The sequence below is a fragment of the Colletotrichum fructicola genome (genome assembly GCF_000319635.2).
Source record: "Colletotrichum fructicola Nara gc5 chromosome Unknown KSG_Nara_v1_contig07, whole genome shotgun sequence".
Taxonomy (NCBI): Eukaryota; Fungi; Ascomycota; class Sordariomycetes; order Glomerellales; family Glomerellaceae; genus Colletotrichum; species Colletotrichum fructicola.
Genome location: NW_027094057.1, coordinates 4069140 through 4087482, shown reverse-complemented (window position 1 = coordinate 4087482; position 18343 = coordinate 4069140). Strand labels below are relative to the sequence as shown.

Genomic DNA, 18343 nt, shown 5'->3' with positions numbered 1-18343 from the left:
TCTAGACAATGTGCATGCACAACACCCTGACGAGTGGTCTCTTTGTGTGAAGTCATTGCGACCCTTTGCAAAACTCTATGATTCCATGATCAATGTTAAATCAACGTCCATAAACAAAGACTTTGAGATCTATGCTTCTTTGTGCGCTTTGCTCGTCTAACCCAAAGTCTCGTTGTCTCGCAACTGATTCTCTGTTCTTTCCCAAGTATTATGATGGAAAGATGCATGCTTTATCTTTTCAGTTGCTTGCATACCCAAACGACTATTATAAAACCTGGATGAACCTGGATGCATCGCCTTCTGACAGGAACCTTCTGGCCATTACCAACCAGCTGACAGACTACAGATTTACCCATTCGAGCAACACGGAGATCATCAGACTAACGTATCCCTAGAACCAGACAATACCTGACATCAACAACAATCATGTGCCAACAGCTAGAAGAGCTCCTCGTCTGCTGCTCCTCTGTCTGCCGCTCAGAGGAGCACGGCATCCGCCTACCCCTTCTCCGCCTTATTCCTACACCGGATGCTTTCTACGTCCTCTGTCAAAAGGCCAGCCAGATGGGCTACCGCCCAGACGCCAACTGCCTAGGCCGCCTGGTCTTGAGCCAGCGTCCCGATCAATGCCCCGATTATCGCGCAGCCCCCGACGCCAAGACCAACAACATCCTCTCATGGACCGCATCGCGAGATATTATGACACGATCCAACTTCCCAACCCACATCCACTGCGCCGCCTGCTTAGGTATCGGTCACGGCGGCGTGGTTAACATCCAGCCAGCCTACATGCAACCAATTGGCCAGACAGGTGCGATGCCGCTTCATATCACCATGAACGTCACTGGGGTCCGCAATCGTTGGATCCGAGGTGAGTGGACTTGTTGCTCCAAGGGCGAGTGTCAGCCCGGAAACCTCTGTGAGTATCGTGCCGCCGCTGTTATTGCGGCTATGCAACAGAATGAACTCGCTCGAGAGCGCGCACGAGCCGAAGAGCAGGCTCGGCAGGAAGCTGCTCTCGCTCTCTTGAGCTTAAGTCAAACTGGTATTATTTTCCCTACCCAAGCACCTCGCCCTCCCCAAGCTTCTCAACCTGCCCCTCCAGAGCCGGCAGTTGATCTAGAGGATGGCATGGATTTTGAATATGACATCCCGCGCGCGGATTCTCCGTCGCCTGCTAATGATGTAGTTGATGATGATGCTAACCAAGCACAGACTGACAACGGCGAGGGATCTTCTTCAGATGTACAGCCCAAACCATTTGGTGTCGCCGAGAATGGCGAGGTTATCTACGATTGCATTGTAGTTCGAGACCCTTGCATGAATGGTTGTGAGAAGTGTAATTTTGGGAGAAATAAGCGTCGCCGTCAGTAATTCATGTTGACAACTTATTTCGGTGCTGGACATAAACCTCGCGGGCAAGTAGGCCATGGAAAGGTTTGTCTTTTTGCATTCTTTTATCGATTCAATAAGTTCATCTCAATTCCATCTGAACAAGAAGAAATTTTACATGTCTGCGGAGTAGCTTCGGGGAGATAAGGACCGGACGCTTAACGCGCGTTGCAGTGCTAGAGAACTCAAAAGATTAAACGGGCGTCTGAACTATCGCGGTTGCAAAATATCAACCATGTATGTAGCTTTGACATTTACTAGGTCTGGTCCCCTCTAAATTGGGGGCATCCTGAGATCGAGGAGGTGGTTGAGGTGACATCGGCGTTGCATGCGACGGTTCTCCCCATTGTGTTTGATTCGAGAAGTAGGGGCTTTTGTTTCATGGCGACGACGACGATGACGACGCTTGCGATCGGCAATACCAGGTGCGAAGCACGTATGAGAATTGGGTACGCGGACTTCTAATCGAGCGGTCTGGTGGTCTCAAAGATGCATGTTGATGTTGAAAATAGGCCCTCACGAGATGCCATCGCAACTCATGGCCAAGAAATCATCATTAAACCGTCACCCGCGTGTTTGACGTCAGATGACCGGGAGGGCCGGATAGAGGGTGCCGATGGTGGACCGGTACCGATGCGCTGGCGGGGCCCTGGTCGGTTTTTTGCTGCGGAGGACATGAGCTTGATCGCAGCGATCACTGAAGGACGGCTTCTTAGGCGACGTCAGTATGTCTCTACGTTGCGGTGGAGGGTTGATCGCCCTTAGCGGCAGATCTCATGATGTCAAGGCCCGAAAATGGTTTCTTGCAGTCTGCAGAGTTGGAAGAGAGAAAGTCATGGGACAGACTGAGGATGTCATCAGGAAAAGCTCTTCCTTTCCGAACTGCAGTTCATCTGGTCAACCCTGAACAAACGAGACCCAAGCTTTCATGCGCTGGAACGCTAGAATAAACATGCAGTGCTGACAGCTGAGCCCCCTTTTCTCGGCAAATGCTCTTGTGGGTGCATGGTTTGTGCCTGCTGCCTGGCTGACGAAATGTAAAAAAAGACAGACGCAACAGTTCTCATTAAGGGAGCAGGAATGAACAAGGGACTGTCCGGTAGAGGGCTGCTCTGCTGCATTTCCATCTCATGTCGGGGTGTTCATGCGCCATATTGTGGCAGCGGCAGCGGCTTCGGGCGGCGCACAGAAATGGTGTTCGCGTGGGCGCAGGGGCACTCAGGGAGCGGGCCGAGTGAACTCACGCACGCTGGACATTCTGCTCTTAGCATTGCGCTTAATGTTGAGTTTTGCCATCAACTATTCCCGATGGCCGATATCACTGGAGCGGCAAGTTGCGAGAAAGCTCCATCATCCCCCATGTTCTCCTTTACGCCCGGCTACACCGACTCTCGTCCGCAGCCTCGTGACGAAGAGACGAGAAGGCAGTCGCGGGATTAAACTGCGCTTCCTGTGCCTCCTGGGCGCCTCGGTCCAGCCACCTTGGCAAACTGCCGGCAGCCCGCTACGCGGCCCGTCGCAGCCATTGGCACCGTTACCTGCTTAGGGTTGTTCTGCAGGTATCATTGCTAGCTACGGTGGACGACGCGGTAAGGGAGAGACTAGGAGAATAAGCCCGTCCAACGGCTTTTGATCGTCCTGATCACGTTGGCCGACGCAGCATTTGCTTCATCGTGGTGGTGTGGGAGCGAGGAGCAGTTCCATTCATGACAGGCCTTGTCCTTGAACCCCTTGGCACGTCGGTGGGGCCAAGACGATGGGTCATTTTTTCTCTGTCCCTCGCGTACTTTTCGTTCGTTCAATGCGACCAATCGACTCCGTTCCAGCTGGATCCGTCGTCTCCCATTGGCGTTTGCCCTCAGCATGTCAGCATTTCCCACGAGGAAGCTGATGTCTGCCTGGCATTGACCCTTTGGAAATTGCCCGTTCATGTTGGTTGCGAGTGGGGAGAGCGACTGGGCTGAGTATGAGCCCGAGGCATGCCCTGGGCTAGACTGGGCTGTCATGACCTTGTCACTCCGTTGGCGTTCGGCCTTCGTGGGCGTATCCGCACCCGTCCGTTCGAAATGGCGAGCGCAACAGCTCCGACGCTATATGAAGCTGCCACCCACCCCTCTTGAGGCGCCTGTTGCCATGATGTCTCTCTTGTGTTATTGTGTGTCTGTCTTTCGTCCTGCTCCCGGCTGTCATTATGAGGTTCTCCATCGCCAGTGCCGTCGCCTTCGCTGCCTCGCTGGCCCTCGCCGCTGACTCTCTCAATTACACGGGGGCCGCCGCGGGGCAGGTCATCAAGGACGGCGTCGAGCTGCGCATCCTGCCCGTCGGCGACTCTGTCACCGTGGGGTATCTCAGCACCGATGGGAATGGCTACAGGTTGAAATTGCAAGAAAATCTGTCTGGTGAGTTCAATTCTCTTCACTCACTCACATGAGAGCCGTGTCTAACCTTTCCCAGCCAATGACGTCGTCTTTGCCGGAACTGAATCCTCTGGCAACATGACTGATCCGTACTTTGTAAGTCAGCAATGCATCTCCCGCTTCACCGATATTTCATATTTGCTTACCATAATCAAGGCTGCTTGGTCTGGAAAAACGATCCAGTACATTGCGGATAACGTCCCTCCATCCCTGACGCAGCGCCCAAACGTCATCCTGCTCCACGCCGGCACCAATGACATGAACCCGAACCCCGACATCTCCACCGAAGGCAACGACCCTGCCGCCGCCGCCGCACGGCTCGGAGCCCTCATTGACCAGATGCTCGAGGCCTGCCCGGATGCCACCGTTCTTGTCGCGCAGATCATCAACACCTGCGTTGCAGACCAGCGGCCCCAGACCGAAGTTTTCCAGGGACTCATCCCGGATATTGTCGAGCAGCGACAGAATGCTAGCAAGCACGTTCTTGCTGTTGATTTTGCGGCGCTAGGCGACGGCATCCTACGTTCAGACTGCATTCATCCCTCAGATGAGGGATATCGCACCATGGGAGACTATTGGTACGATTTCATTACGCAAATCCCCAAGGATTGGATCACTCAGCCGGTCGGAGACGACCCTGACAGATCCGCCGATGCAGCGTCGGCCAAGAACGTCACAAGCTCCAGCGGCGCCAATGGCATTTTCCAGGATAATTGGATGCTTGTTTTAATAGCTCAAGTATTGTTAACTATAAACGTAATATATAATTGAGTTAAACTTGACATGAAGTTGGTCCAACGGTTGTGCGATGAAGATGGTGAAGTCGTGAGCCGCTAGCAGTTAGTGTCTTTCTCAACACTAGAGTTGCCCATGAGTGAATTGACCTCTCATTTAAACGAGAGAAGACCTTGTATGTCTCAGTATGAAGGAGAACTTAGTCGATTCGACTTTTGTCCGCACTTCTAGGGATTACAATCCTATTTGTACTAAACGGGGCTATTCGACCTAGGCATAACGTCGATTTTATCTCAGGCCGTTCTCTCACTGACATGAGGCATGGGCTCACAACGTATCTCACAATAAAAAGCCACCGCGATCAAAGAGTTGATCATGTCGTCCAATAACACATCTTAGCATTATTAGTGATAAGTACAAACCATCATCAACACGTACTAAGTCTCACTATCGGGAGGTGAATCAATCAAACGCAAGCATGCGCCTAACGGATCTTATCCAACTGAAGCTTCTCCTCATACCCCGCCAGATACAAGCCGCGTCCACGCAAATCCCTTCTCTCATCCAATCCGCAACTGAACGCAGACTCGTGGTCTAAAGCAATCAGCCAGGCCTGGAACAAGTCGCGATGGTTCCGACCCCGCCTTCTTGATCGATGAGATGCTACCGTTGTTGTCTGGTCATCCTTGCCACCACGGCTCGGGGGCCATCATCGATGCGGGGCTACTCACCGTGCACTTGGTGATGGTGTCCCTGAGACTTTCGCCGGCGACCGTGAACCCCTCAGTCGGGCATTCGGATGACGTTGGACTGTCACATGCCCCTCAAATTATGAAAACTCAATGAGAATATATCAGTTGAGGTTCGCCCTCTGCCTAGCCTTGCCACAGTGCACACGTCTGTCATTCAGTAAGACTTCTGAGGTTCACACTACTACCATCAGCTATAACCAAGAATACCGTTGTTGAAAATTTCACAATGTCGAACAGAAAGGATCACGGTCTGAAGCAGCATGGACTGTCGGATGACGCTGTGGAGGCTGGGCACGACTTCATCCACGACGCTGAGGTAGAGGAGGAGAGGGTGAGTTTGATCCTGTATGTCTTCCCTGTGGCGACAGCATGCTGAATGTGCTTGTCCAGAGACACAGCGGTGACGCGGCCGCGATGCCTTCTATGGCCTCTACCATGGAGCAGGCCAAGAAGAAGGTCGGATTGGAGGCATCAAAAATTGCGGAGCACCTTCCTGGCAAAGATAAACTGGACAAGAAAGCTTGACAGACCATGGCCATATCGTGTTCATGCAGTTGCTCTTTTTAGATATGTCGCAAAAGGCGTTCCGTCACAAAAACCAAATTGGCCAAGGACGAGTCCGTTCATGCCGCGCGGGAATTTCATGGGAAACGCTTCTTTTTCAAATGGTCTAGGTTTGTGCTTGGAAGTCCTTGAGTTTGGGATTATTGGTATCTCGGGTGAATATAATTATCATACGCTTGGCCACTTGTAGTTCAGCCACGTCTCCAGAGTCGAGTTCCACGCTCCGCTGCCGAGTTGAACGTGAACCCACGCGTCCACAAAGTGTTTCCACACAATGTCCCTCGGGATGGCATATCCAAGCTCCTCAAAGTTGAACGGCGCATCCGGGTTGGCGATGCAGAGCTGGCCCTCGTGGAGCTTCACCTGCAACTCGACCTCAATAAGATCCGAGATCATCGCGTCCGCAGTGCCGCCCAGCACCGCCTGGTAGACCGCGTTGTTGTCCTCCACCAGCACAATCTCGGCGTTCTTCAGGTTCGCGCGGTCAAAGGCCTCATTGGTGCCGCCAGGGTTGACGGCGACCTTGACACCGGCCTGGTCCAGAGTCGCGAGGTCGGTGTACTTGTCTGCGTCGGCGCAGCGGATGCAAGCCGTCTTGCCGACGCGTTGGATCGCTGTTGAGAAGAAGGCAGTCTTGGCTCGCGCGAGGGTGAGGCTGACGCCGCCCATTGCGATGTCGAATTTTCCTGCGGCCAGGTCGGATGTGATGTTGGCCCATACAGTCTTGATCAGGCGCGGCGGACTGGGGAGGCCGAGAGCGTTGGAGAGAGACTGCGCTGCGTCGATGTCGGCGCCGATGTACGTTGTGTTGATTGCGGTGGTATTTGGCAGAGTGGTCTGGTTTGTGACAAGATACGTGAAGGGCTTGTAATCTCCTGTCGTTCCGACATTGATGTATCCACGGGCGAGGATGGTGTCGAGCAGAGACGTGATGTTGCCGTAGGCAAGTGGCTCAGTGAGCTGTTGCGCACCGGCGCAGATGCCGAGGGCTGTTGCGAGCACGACGGGTGTCTTCATGATGACTTTCGTGATGCTTGACCAGATGAGAAATTATGAACCATCCGCCGAAGAGAGAGATTCCATCGCGGGCTCGTCTCTTTTTATTGTTCTGTCTCCAGGCCGATCCCGGGGCCCCGCAACCTCATTTCCCGGCAGTGGACCCTTATCATGGAATTGGAGTCTGCTCTCGATATCGGGGATTCTTCCATTGGTCAATTGGATAAGTCAATTGGCGCCAAGGTCGCTAGCTGGACTGGCGTACGAGTCCCGGTCTTGACTGAATCATGAAAGTTTGCCGTTCAGTGAGCTTGCGATGAACGATTATCCGGGGCAACGGGAACGTCACTGAGATGCTGCACGTGTTGTTGCATTCGTCACACTCCTTGCTTTGAGACTCACATGCATCTTGTCAATCAAGGGCCCACTATTCAGCAAGGGTTTCCAGATTGTCGGGTCTGTTCCATTTCGAGATGAACATCATCGGTCTTAGACTAAGTGAGTCATTATCAGTCCACGGGTGCATATTTTTGTCGTTGCTTATCGTGATCAGGTAAAGATCTGGCTTGTGTCGGCTCTTTTGTCTTGCTGGGACGATTGTTGTTTCTGCAGCCAAGGGGCATAAGCCCTGGTCTTTGATACTGGTCGTCCCACCTCGCGCGGACCTGCTGATTTTGGCCATGGCGACATCCTGACTGCCACACTCTGTCAGTTCTGGGCGCGCTGTTGCCTAATCACAAACACACTGGTCGGCTACACTTCCTACCGAAACTCACCATCAACACTTACTTAAGAACACAAGTCCGCAAAGAAGTCAACAGAATCATGAGAATCAAATTCTCGGCTAAACAGTCAATATCTTGACCACCACGCTCACTTGAAATGTCGGACCAAACGCACGTAGTTGTTAGCTTTTCCCCGGGGCCTGGTAACTATGAGTCCTACATAAAAGAGATTCTGTGCTTGCAGTACAACCGTGAAGTGAGTACACGTCTGATCACGCACCTACGCAGGGCAATGCTGACGAGAAAAGGTCACTGAAGTTGTGCCTCTCCGCCATAATAATGCCAGAGTCTACAGAATCAGTCTAAACGAAGCGCAACAAGCTCCGACGCCATTCAGTAAGCGCTTCGGTGCCTCTCCCCTGCCGCCCTGTGCCACAAAGATCATCATGCGCTTCTCCGATCCAGCGTCGATGTTGAACGAGGAGATCCGCGTGCAGAACGAAGTCGCGGTAATGTCTCTTGCAAGAGAGGCTTTGAAGCACCATGATCCTTCCCTCGTACCCGAAGTCTATGGCTGGCGCCCCTTTTCCGAAGGGGTTAGATGGACTCTCATCGAATTCAAACAAGGTGTTCCTCTGGGCGATAAGTTCCACACGCTTGACAGCGAGAAAAAGAGAGATCTGTTGCGGCATATTGCCCAAGTCTTCAAACATATTCAGAAACATAAGCTGCCTGAGTCTGTCAGAACCTTCGGTGGCCTCAACTTTGGCCCTGATGGAAGCTTGATTGGTGGTCCCACACCTATTGCAGGTGGCGGACCCTGCACGACACTGTCTGATCTCTACCAAGAATACTTCAAGACTCAGATTGGGTTTGCTGATAAGTGTGACATTGTCCGGGGTTGGGGAGACTCAGATCTGAGAACCCGATTGGATCAGTTTGGCGCCAAGGGTCTGAAATCTCTTGTTAGCAGACTGGAAGCACGACCTACCTTGGTGCATGGTGATTTTGGTACGTGACTTCTTCCACGTCCAGATGGAATGACTCGATCATTTTGCTGATTTGCTATTTAAGACGGAAACAATATCTTATTCGACGAGGCCACAAACAAGCTGACTGCTTTGCTGGACTATGACTTTGGCCACATCGGCTCACAGGCAGATGAATACTTCTACTCATTCCATAGTATCCACGGACTTATGATTCCCCCTTTCACCGGCGATCCGGAAGAAGAACACCTTCGAGACTGTCTTCTAAACGGTTTCACCCAAGAGGATGTGCAGCGAAAATCAGAATCCATTGACTGGATGACCGCCACCATGAGAGACGAAGAATTTACCAAAGCTGGCATGGAGGGACCGTCTGACATCCAAGGCATCGATGATCTTTCTGCTGTGTATTGGTTCATTCAAAACATCAGCCCTCCCATGTTCTTCCTCGAACGATGGAGGGCCAACGCTACCCCTGAGCGAATCGAGATGATCAAGTTGGAGGCTAGAAACAACCTGGAGAAGAACCTGGATCTTTGGGGGTATTAAAGTTGGCACCAATACGTTGACTTCGGGAAATGGGAACTTCATTGTTAGTAGCTAGTCATGTCAGCATTCCTCTTCTCCGGGCTCACGGGGGGCACGTAGCAATCGTCACACTCTATCGCCTATGTAGAAAAGCATATTTACACGTCATGCCTGCGGCGCTTCCCACTTTTAGCCTTGAAATAGCCTCAGCAACATAGCCTGATTGTTAATGAAACTGCCCTTGTTGCGTGGTCCCCAGCTTAGCGAGACTGTATCGTGTTCGAAAGGAGAAGGCCCAAACCTCCGGTAACTATTCCACAGATTCCACAGTTGAGTGGAACACAAAGACCCCTCCATTCGTAGCGTCACCTCGGTGGACTCAATGGAGAAACATCCCTCTCTCTTACTTGCTCCTCAGTTGCGTCAAGCTCGTAGGTCGGCTTCACGCCATTCATCTCAAGCCGCGGCTCCACTGTTTCCAGCTCACTGGCTCGCCTCCTTTGAGAGTCAACGCGGAACCGATGATGCCACTGGTGTCCTTCTTGGGCAGAAACCTGTGTCGAAGGCTGTTCTGGCCGGTCCTTCCTTTTCTTCTTAAAGAAGAAGAAGTGTACTCCGATAACCACAATTGCAATTCCGGCGATGCCACCAAGAACTCCACCCGCTATAGCTCCTGTAGGCACCTCTACAGACGAGCCCTTGTCACCAGACACGTTGGTGCTTGTAGGTGTACTAGCTGAAGTGCTGATAGGCGTAATCGCTGGCGTGCTGGTAGGCGTACTGGTTAGAGTGCTAGTAGTAGAGCACTGAGACATGGAGTTGCCTTTGTAAAGTCCCGTAGCGAGCGCAGTCACCGTAGTTTTTGTGCACAGAAATACCAATCCTTCCGCATCTCCGCTATCTCTGTACACGCCCATATCTTCGGAGCCGCAGCACCAAAGACCGCGTGCACTGTCTGACTTGTTGGTACCCCAAAGGCCCATTCCTGGATCTGGGCACTGATTTACACATGTTAAGCTCGAGTCTCGCGTACGCATGTGCCAGGGAGAAATTATACCTTTGGGTGAGCGTACGCTTGCTGAGTGCAGCTATCCTCGTCTCCAGCTATTTTGTTGAAACAATCAGCCAAACGAAATACAGGATTATTGAAGGCATGAGGGAAGCTCGGTGCCGTTTGGAGTCCTACAAACCTTTGCAGCAGAATTGTCCCTCAAAAGCTTCCACGCCACTGCACACGTAACGGTTGGGACAGCACCGACGTTGCGAACCGTCCAATGTCGAACTGCAATTCTTTTGTGCAAAAGCCGGACACTGCGTGTCGTTGAACCGTACTGACCAGCCACCATCGTAATCACAATCGTCTGCGCATGATACATTTCCGGAGAGAAGAACGAGAGCAAAAACAACGAGAAATGCCCACGTTGTTGAAGGACGAAGACCTCCTAGACGTATACCCCGCGACATTGTAATTGCGCACTCTACGGCAGCTTCATGCGCTATAGAGGATTGAAGAGGAAAGAGTGAAGTTGGAAGGTCCTATTGCGATGGAAAAGAGCGACCGGTCGCATAGAAAAGGCGATGGAAGTAGTACAGGACACAAGGAATGGCGGGGCGGCCGCCAACTTGCCCAACCTCGCATGTCAGCCCTGCGGTGAACAGCATACGACGCCAGTTTGGTATTGATTGGCCGCATTCTCACACGTCCTATCTGCTGTCGCGTGCCAGAATGCGACAATATTGCTTCTTCTGTGCCGCTCAAAAGAGAGCACGTCCAGTTTGTGCAAGCCGTAATGTCGACCAGTACAACGCCAGAACCACGCTGATTTGATAACCTAGCGTCTCGGCTCGGACCAGGGAAATGGAAATGCAGCAAGCGGTCAGCATTTAGCGCAGGCAGCGGGCGCTAGGTATGCGTGGGGGCCGTGGCGTCCTAGGCAGCCGCCACTATCATACTCTTCTTGGTTGAGGTTGGGATGATCGAGGATCCAGGCTGAATTCCACATCCTTTTGTTTTGTTAGGGGGTGGTGAGGCTACTCGAATGTGACATAGATTGACGTCTGACACTGCGGGTCTGGACAACCTAATATGTACTTCGACACTCCCCAGCCTTGTTTTACGAGGAGGATTCGGTGTGTGTGTGGCCCATCTGACCCCAACTGGCCTCCGAGTCCGAAGTGGCCACATGGAGTGTCATCTGATAATCTAACATGCCAAATACACTCGAAACTCAAGGACTATGGGATATGATTAGGGTTATCTGTATTGCTGCGAGCGCCTTTGTCTTCGGTAAGACAATAAACATTGGCTACGATCTTTCGGAGTGACGTTCCACATGCATATTGAATTTTGTGGCGTCAAGAAACTTAAGCAATCTTACACGTGCGCGCCAGTTCTAAAAATGCCCAGGTTCATGGCCTTGAGCAGTCTCTTTCTCGCCAGGCTGCTTGTGCAGTTTTGGAGCATTTAACCCGATGCGGTACGGAAGAGCCAATCTGTTTGTTGCCTCTCACATTGTTCAATGATAAGAGACTGATATCTCGCCCCCTACATGTACGCGTAGGGGGTGTAGGTTTGCATCCCTGTTTCTTGGCAACAAAACACAAACAGGCCGTCGCTATGATCTATTCGTCCACCATGTGTGTGGTATTCATTCATCTCTCTTATTCATCTGATTTGCTTCTTCCACACTCTTCACCGAATTCGGCATGAACCATTCTGCTCGTCAACGGGTTTGGTCACGTGTACATGTCGAACATCGGGATTGCACACGTATTTGAAGACAACGACGCTGAATTTAAAGACCCGCTAACTAAAGTGCTAACTTCTGTTTCTGTGTTATACTTTCAACTGGAAAGTAATCAATCGTAACATCCAATTCTTGCCACCCGACCCAGTTTCGTTCTCCATCGCGGTCAACACGGCTCTCGTCTCGTCATACAAGTCTCGAATTACTACCCTTGTATGCTCCAAGCTGCCTGCCTCCTCCAGCATCTCGCGAATCAGCAGTTTAGTCTCAACCGACAACTTTCCATCATTATTCGATGCCGAGGCAGAACGCGATGCCCGTGCGCTTTGAAGAATGCTGTGCAGCTGGACCTCACCCTGTTCTTCCTCGCGGTGAAGGGCGTGGATCAGCGGCAGTGTGAAACTCCCCTCATCCAGATCGTCGTATGTCGAGAGGCATTCCGACGTGATATCCTGGTAGTCGTCGCGCAGCTGGTAGAGCCTGCCGAGAAGGCTCATCAGTTTGCAGGCGTCAAGATGCTTATTCTGGGTCGCTGAGGCGCGCATCATACGGGAGGCCATGCGAAAGAGCCCGCCAGTCTTTTGCTCTAGATGGCTGTAGTACTCGGGTATCGAGGGCGCCTTGCAATGGAAAGTCCATGCTAGGTCGTGGCTTTGGCCGAGGTGCAGCTGGCCAAGTTCGGACAAGAGGCACGACAAGGCCTCGTCGCCCAGCGGCCGAGCCAGCTCCACGCACTTGATCATGAGATAGCTCGCCGAATTTGTGGTCTGAGCCGTGCCGAAGACGACATGCGCACTCGGACTGCCCCTCCTCACGGGCGAATTGTCTTGGACGTCGTCGAGCATTAGACTGGCGTTGTGCATGATTCGAATAATGGTGCGGATTGTAGCCAGGGCGTCAGGAGGAACGCGGTACCAATTGTCAAGCGCGTCCATCAGCTTGTCACGGGCGCCGCTTGCAGGCCTTGCGGCCGTGTAAAGGTAGGCCGCCAGAATGTCCTTCTCGTCCGACTCGGCAGGCCAAGCGCAGGGCGAGACGGTCAGTAGATCGGCCCTTGTCTCGTGTGATGCCTTGGCCTTCTTCTGGTCGGAACTGGTATCGGCGGGAGTCATGGTGGTATACTCGGTCCGCTGGTTATTCCAGAATGGCCTGAGTCTTCGTGTGCCCAGACAGCTCGAGACCGGAGTGAGAATAATGCCGTCCGACTCAGAGCCATCTACAGGCCTGCTGACCTCGGAAACATCAAGCGGACCTTGGTTCACCTTGCCAATGTCTTCTCGTCTGGGAAGGGGAGCTGCCGGGTCGTATCGGCGCGAGGAAAGGTGCCACAGCGTGTTCCCGGCCATGCACATTTCTATCAGACCGATGTAGTGTGTGATGTGAGGTGCTGGCGAGTACTCAACCATGTAGCTCGCCTTCCTCTCGCAGTACTCGTCCTCGATTCTCGTGATCTCAGACAGCAGAAAGTCCTTGGCGGCATGTTGGTCGAGATCGTACATGGCCATGTAGACCTGCACGGCGCTCATGTTGGATCCGCCTTCTTCGCGCTCAAGGTATGTGGCTGCTTCTTTATCCCACGAACAGTAATCGTGCCACAGAATCATCTGCGTGAAGGCCAGCCAGGTGAGGGGCTCCAGACCTGTGAGCTCCTCGTCGGTGAGGCTAATGTCGCAGCAAAAGAGGATTTGCGACCAAACCGAGTAGGCTCCGGCGTCGTAGTGCCGCACGTGCATGTACGAGTCCAATGTCTTGTGCTCCATGAAGGCGTCCTGCCCGCGAACACTCACAATTCCCTTCCACTTCTCGATGACGAGCTTTCCCAACTGTTCGTTCTGCTCGAGCGCCTCGATGGCGACGCGAGCCTGCATTGTGTTCATTGCGTTGTGCTTGGTGGTATGATCGCTCTGCTTTGACTCAGAACCAAGGAATCGCGCCAATGGTCCGTGGACCTCATCGAACTGTAATAAACAGACATGTTAGTTTTTGGGCCACAAGGAAGGCATTCAGCGAGATTTGAATCTCGACGTACCTGCTCTGGTGTTACAGCATCGTCGGTAAGGTCTGCATGCATCGAGTTAGCGGACCTCTGAAGCATGTCGAGAAAGGTTTGGACCCCTCAGAATCATAAATACTGACCGTCATGACGAAAGAGAAGTTCAGAAAGGTAGGAAATGATATGAAGTCTCTCCGGTATGGCCTCTGGAAACCACAATGCGTTGACATTGCCGCCGATGGGGTTGATGCATCCAACGCTGTCGGCCTTCAACTTCAACCCAGTCGCGTTTTCAAAGTCGTCGCACGCCTCCCAGCACGCCTTGTCGGCCACGTCCACGTGTTTGCTGATTCTCGGGCGGAATTTGGAGGGGTAGGCAGTGTTTTCATACAAAGATGCAGGTACCGGAACCGAGGACTTGTACCGCATCGGACCGCAGTCTTGGTAGTTCATGATTGTTGAGGCCATGGCGGGGAGAGACAAGATGTCGCGAGGCGCATACCACGAAAAATGTCAAAGTTGACGGGTGGAGGAGGAGGCTGAGGTACAATATGATACAGCAAGGTACCGGATATAACCCAACAGGTGAACAGGAGAGTAGTACACTCAATACTGAAAAGACACAGAGGTCTGCAGAGAGGCGTGAGACGAGGTCAACAAGACACTGATAACCTCTCCTGATTGCGAAGGAGGAGACATCGTGGTTTCTAAGTCTCTTGCAGACATATCGGTTTCGATCGACAGACCCCTGGAGTTCATGCTTCAGAGATAAGGAAGCCTGATTGAAGCTCGAGTCATACCGTCTTGAAGGGTTCGCCAAAGCGAAAATTAACACGACGGCAATGCTTCGGAACGCCCGAGATTGACCGTTTCCACCGGCAATACCGCCGTGACTCGCGAACGCGTGACTCGTGAACAGCGCTGGTTCGGTGAGTGCTTTTGGAGCAGAAGGGGGCAAATGTCACCAATTGTAGGCTATGGTTTATTAAACAATGTCTTCTACTCTGCCATTATCTGAGGTTTCAACCAGGTCGAAGGGCATTTTGAAGTTTGTCCAAACATCGACAACATAACCCACCATGACAGTCCTCGGGCTTCTGAGTGAGCGGCTGGCGTCGCTGCTCTTGTCAGTCTGGACAGCGGCACTTATTATTTTGGCCGTGATATTGAAGGCGACATACAACCTCTTCTTCCACCCGCTTCGCTCTTACCCGGGACCTCTCCTTTGGCGAACCTCGAGGTTTCCCTATGTCATCCGCTACACCCAGGGCCAGATCCCATACGACCTGAAGCGCCTGCACGCCAAATACGGGCCCGTGGTGCGAATTGCGCCCGATGAGTTGACATACAACTGCGCCGAAGCCTTTAGAGACATCTATGGACGTAACAAACAGGCCAACGGCGAGACCACGCTCTTCAACAAAGACCCCATCTTATATTCAGCTGTCTTTGCCGAACACAAGGCGCTGATTGATTCGGACGGCGACGAGCACCGGCCGCAGAAGCGGACGCTTGCCTATGCCTTCTCCCATCAGGCCTTGGTTGAGCGGGGCCACATTATCACGGGATGCATTGACAGGATGATCGAGGGCCTGAACGCCCATATTCGGTCGCCCCCGATCTCAGGCGATGGCAGTTCGGCTATAGTCGACATCGGGGCGTGGACCGAGAATGCGCTCTTCGATCTCGGCGGACAACTCACGGTGGGACGCGACCTCAACGCCATCATGTCGCAGGGCACCGTTCACCCCTCGTTGGCGCTCTTCAAGAGGCTTTTTGACTGGGTGCAATGCTATTACCTGCAGTTCCGCCGAAGCCCCAAGATCCTGGTCAACGCCATCGAGGGCATGCCTGGATTCACGGGCTACGACTGCGTGTTGCCGGTCAAGGAGGTCCACGACATGGTCCTCAAAAGAATGGCCGATGAGAAGCATGCTGGCGGAGACAACTCTGGCGACTTTGCTTCCTACCTGATGAGCAGGGCAAAGAGCGAAGGCTTGCAAGACGACAAGGTCTGGATCAACTGTGTGCACTTGATCCTCGGAACCCCAGAAGCTATGCCGTCTTCCATCATCAGCACCATCTACCACTTGTTGACAACGCCCTACGCATACGCCGAAGCCGTAAAAGAGATCCGGGCGGCCTTCAAGTCATCGGATGAAATCACGGCTCAGGATGTTCAGAACCTGCCCTACCTGCTTGCTTGTTTCCGAGAGACGCTGCGCAGACGTCCAACCATCCCCGGAACTCTCACTCGCCAGGTTCCTCCAGCTGGCGCCCAAATTGTAGGTTTCTTGTGTCCTCATCTCTCTCTCTCTTTTCATCTGTGTGTCTAACTCAAACCCCCAGTGCGGCGAGTTCGTCCGAGGAGGCACAATTGTTGGCGTCAACCAGTTCGCAACCTCACGATCAGCCTCCAACTTCTACGACGCCGACTCTTATCGGCCCGAGCGCTGGCTTGATGACAGACCAGCTGAGTTTGAGAACGACGATCGCGATGCATTCAACCCGTTTGGCTACGGTCCCAGGAAATGCATTGCGAGAAATCTAGCCCATCTGACCACCCAGACCTTTCTCGCCAAGCTGCTCTGGGAGTTTGACATGGAGCTCGATGAGTCGTGTCGGAACTGGGATGACCAGGGCCTGTATGTTCTTGCACGGCGGGGTCCGCTGCTGGTGAATTTGACGAAGGCGGCGCATTGATCGTTGGTATATGGGGGGTCGGACAAGTTGGAAAGTCACTCGTTGGACAGAAATGGTGTTTCAGGCAGCTGAAGGCGGAAATTGGAGAAGGTATTGGGTGTGATTCTTGGTAGAGCACTGCTGTTTCGGGCTTAAGGTGTGGTCCTTCTTCATAATTTGCCAAGGGCATCTGGCGGAAATGGGAACGCTTGAAGGGAAATGAATGAAAACGAAGATAGGCAACGGAGAGAATCCAAGGAAGAACGTAGTGATATCCCCACCGTCCTATCACATCTTAAGACCAAACAAAACTGTCTCTCGACGTGCTGCCCCACTCTCGAGCAACCTTCCCGATGCCTCTTACGAAGTAGCACTGCATGCATGCAATCTAATCAGATAGGCCCCATGATCTGATCTAGGCGTCGGGTGGTGATCTTCACCGGGAATGAGGCGGGAGTCTAACTAACGTTGAGCCAAACATGTGGGTAGTTGCTCTGAAGCGGGACCGGCGGCGAACGGTAGTGAGCTGCGGCAAAACTTGACATCGTGATTTGACCGGAACTGATGTTTTTAATCTAGGCCCCCTTGTATGGCTTCTAATTGTGGGTCAGTCGAGCAGATCTGGGGGGGAAGTTCTCAATAACGCGAGGACTTCGGAAGCGCTTAGTTGCAGGAGAACTAGCCAGTGCCGATGGTCTTAATGACGATGCGGCCACAAAGACTGGAGTACCGCGAGGACGCATAGACTCTGTTGGCAGAAGTTCTGCCCAATAGACGAGCCGTGAAGAGCCCAAAAATGATGTAATACTTGTTGCAAGAGACAGCCCGATATGCGACCGCCAGCCCATCAGTGTACGCAGTATGATGGTCGATCAACCTCGGTCCTTGAACAAGCCCCCCCTCTCCGGGCCGAGGCCGGCTCAAAGTCGGGTCAGTACCCGCCGAGGGTCGTCGACCGAACGACCATGACAAGCTTCTCTCCCCGTGGAAAAGACGTGTCCCAAATTTTGCAATGCCTACTTCCAAAGCCAGCCCTTCCCATTGGGAGCATACGCACGGGAACCCATATCTTTTATGTTGTTCTTCACGACTTCCCAAAAGCTCTTCATGACCTCATTCCTCGCCCATCGTTCCATCGAATCTCGATCACGAAAACGCGCAAAGATTCTCGCGCTGATCTCGTCATCCTGCCCGCGCAGCCCCAAGAACGTGAACACGTCGTCGTCGTCCTTCGCCGCTCGACACAACATTTGCAAAGCCCCGAGGACTTCTGCGCGAGCTGCAGAGTCTGTACATCGTATCTGAGTATCTTCCATGATGCCACACTCCGCCCTTCGGCCGCTGCGGTCGAGGAAGCCGCCCGCGACGTCGTAGTGCACGAGGTCTAGGCCCGTCGCCATGACAGGGAGCGCGGCTGGGAGGAATGATGTTGTCATCGTTTCGGACTTCAGGTGCACATCGTAAAGGTCCTCACGTGAGGAGTATATCTCGAAGGCGAAGAGGTAAGGTGTCCGCGATGGGTTGTCAGCGTACTCGAGGGGGAGCCCAAAGTAATACGTGATAGTGTTGGGCTCTTTGGCGAAAACGTAAGTCGCCAGATCATCGTATGCTGCTTGCCACTGTAGTCGTCAGTACATGGTTAAGATAGAGGAGAAATGAGGGCCATACGTCGTCATAGTGGTCCGGAACGATGTTCACGTTCCCGAAGAGAATCAACTTGCCATCCAGCGATGGAACTCGAGGGTTGATCAAGGACTCAGAAGCCATGCTCCGCAATGAAACCGAGAAGAATGGTATTCTAGCGGCTACTTGTTTCTTGTAAT

At 52.8% G+C, this 18343-nt stretch overlaps 9 protein-coding genes across 9 annotated transcripts; 5 read left to right on the top strand and 4 right to left on the bottom strand.

Annotated features, from left to right (window-relative positions):
• Window positions 1-426: 426 nt before the first annotated feature.
• Window positions 427-1374, top strand: CGGC5_v012873 (uncharacterized protein; the record flags this gene model as incomplete). Its single annotated transcript, XM_032036568.1, has 1 exon — window positions 427-1374. One exon carries the CDS (start codon window positions 427-429, stop codon window positions 1372-1374), a length of 948 nt encoding a protein of 315 aa, XP_031884618.1.
• A 2209-nt stretch (window positions 1375-3583) lies between these two features.
• On the top strand, window positions 3584-4580 carry CGGC5_v012872 (uncharacterized protein; the record flags this gene model as incomplete). Its single annotated transcript, XM_032036569.1, has 3 exons — window positions 3584-3791; window positions 3847-3905; window positions 3966-4580. The coding sequence occupies 3 exons, from the start codon at window positions 3584-3586 to the stop codon at window positions 4578-4580; spliced, it is 882 nt and encodes a 293-aa protein (XP_031884476.1).
• Window positions 4581-5522: 942 nt separating this feature from the next.
• Window positions 5523-5821, top strand: CGGC5_v012871 (uncharacterized protein; the record flags this gene model as incomplete). The annotated part of the gene is made up of 2 exons (XM_032036570.1): window positions 5523-5627; window positions 5687-5821. 2 exons carry the CDS (start codon window positions 5523-5525, stop codon window positions 5819-5821), a joined length of 240 nt encoding a protein of 79 aa, XP_031884477.1.
• Window positions 5822-6028: 207 nt separating this feature from the next.
• pheC (Cyclohexadienyl dehydratase) lies at window positions 6029-6877 on the bottom strand (the record flags this gene model as incomplete). Its single annotated transcript, XM_032036572.1, has 1 exon — window positions 6029-6877. One exon carries the CDS (start codon window positions 6875-6877, stop codon window positions 6029-6031), a length of 849 nt encoding a protein of 282 aa, XP_031884577.1.
• Window positions 6878-7738: 861 nt separating this feature from the next.
• On the top strand, window positions 7739-9119 carry CGGC5_v012869 (uncharacterized protein; the record flags this gene model as incomplete). Its single annotated transcript, XM_032036573.1, has 3 exons — window positions 7739-7837; window positions 7890-8592; window positions 8656-9119. The coding sequence occupies 3 exons, from the start codon at window positions 7739-7741 to the stop codon at window positions 9117-9119; spliced, it is 1266 nt and encodes a 421-aa protein (XP_031884576.1).
• A 344-nt stretch (window positions 9120-9463) lies between these two features.
• Window positions 9464-10444, bottom strand: CGGC5_v012868 (uncharacterized protein; the record flags this gene model as incomplete). The annotated part of the gene is made up of 4 exons (XM_032036574.1): window positions 9464-10096; window positions 10156-10202; window positions 10289-10326; window positions 10431-10444. The coding sequence occupies 4 exons, from the start codon at window positions 10442-10444 to the stop codon at window positions 9464-9466; spliced, it is 732 nt and encodes a 243-aa protein (XP_031884575.1).
• Window positions 10445-11934: 1490 nt separating this feature from the next.
• On the bottom strand, window positions 11935-14306 carry CGGC5_v012867 (Ophiobolin F synthase; the record flags this gene model as incomplete). The annotated part of the gene is made up of 3 exons (XM_032036575.1): window positions 11935-13803; window positions 13875-13906; window positions 13982-14306. 3 exons carry the CDS (start codon window positions 14304-14306, stop codon window positions 11935-11937), a joined length of 2226 nt encoding a protein of 741 aa, XP_031884574.1.
• A 611-nt stretch (window positions 14307-14917) lies between these two features.
• On the top strand, window positions 14918-16541 carry aclL-1 (Cytochrome P450 monooxygenase aclL; the record flags this gene model as incomplete). The annotated part of the gene is made up of 2 exons (XM_032036576.1): window positions 14918-16123; window positions 16188-16541. The coding sequence occupies 2 exons, from the start codon at window positions 14918-14920 to the stop codon at window positions 16539-16541; spliced, it is 1560 nt and encodes a 519-aa protein (XP_031884581.1).
• A 995-nt stretch (window positions 16542-17536) lies between these two features.
• Window positions 17537-18287, bottom strand: CGGC5_v012865 (uncharacterized protein; the record flags this gene model as incomplete). Its single annotated transcript, XM_032036577.1, has 2 exons — window positions 17537-18139; window positions 18189-18287. The coding sequence occupies 2 exons, from the start codon at window positions 18285-18287 to the stop codon at window positions 17537-17539; spliced, it is 702 nt and encodes a 233-aa protein (XP_031884580.1).
• Between the last annotated feature and the right edge of the window lie 56 nt (window positions 18288-18343).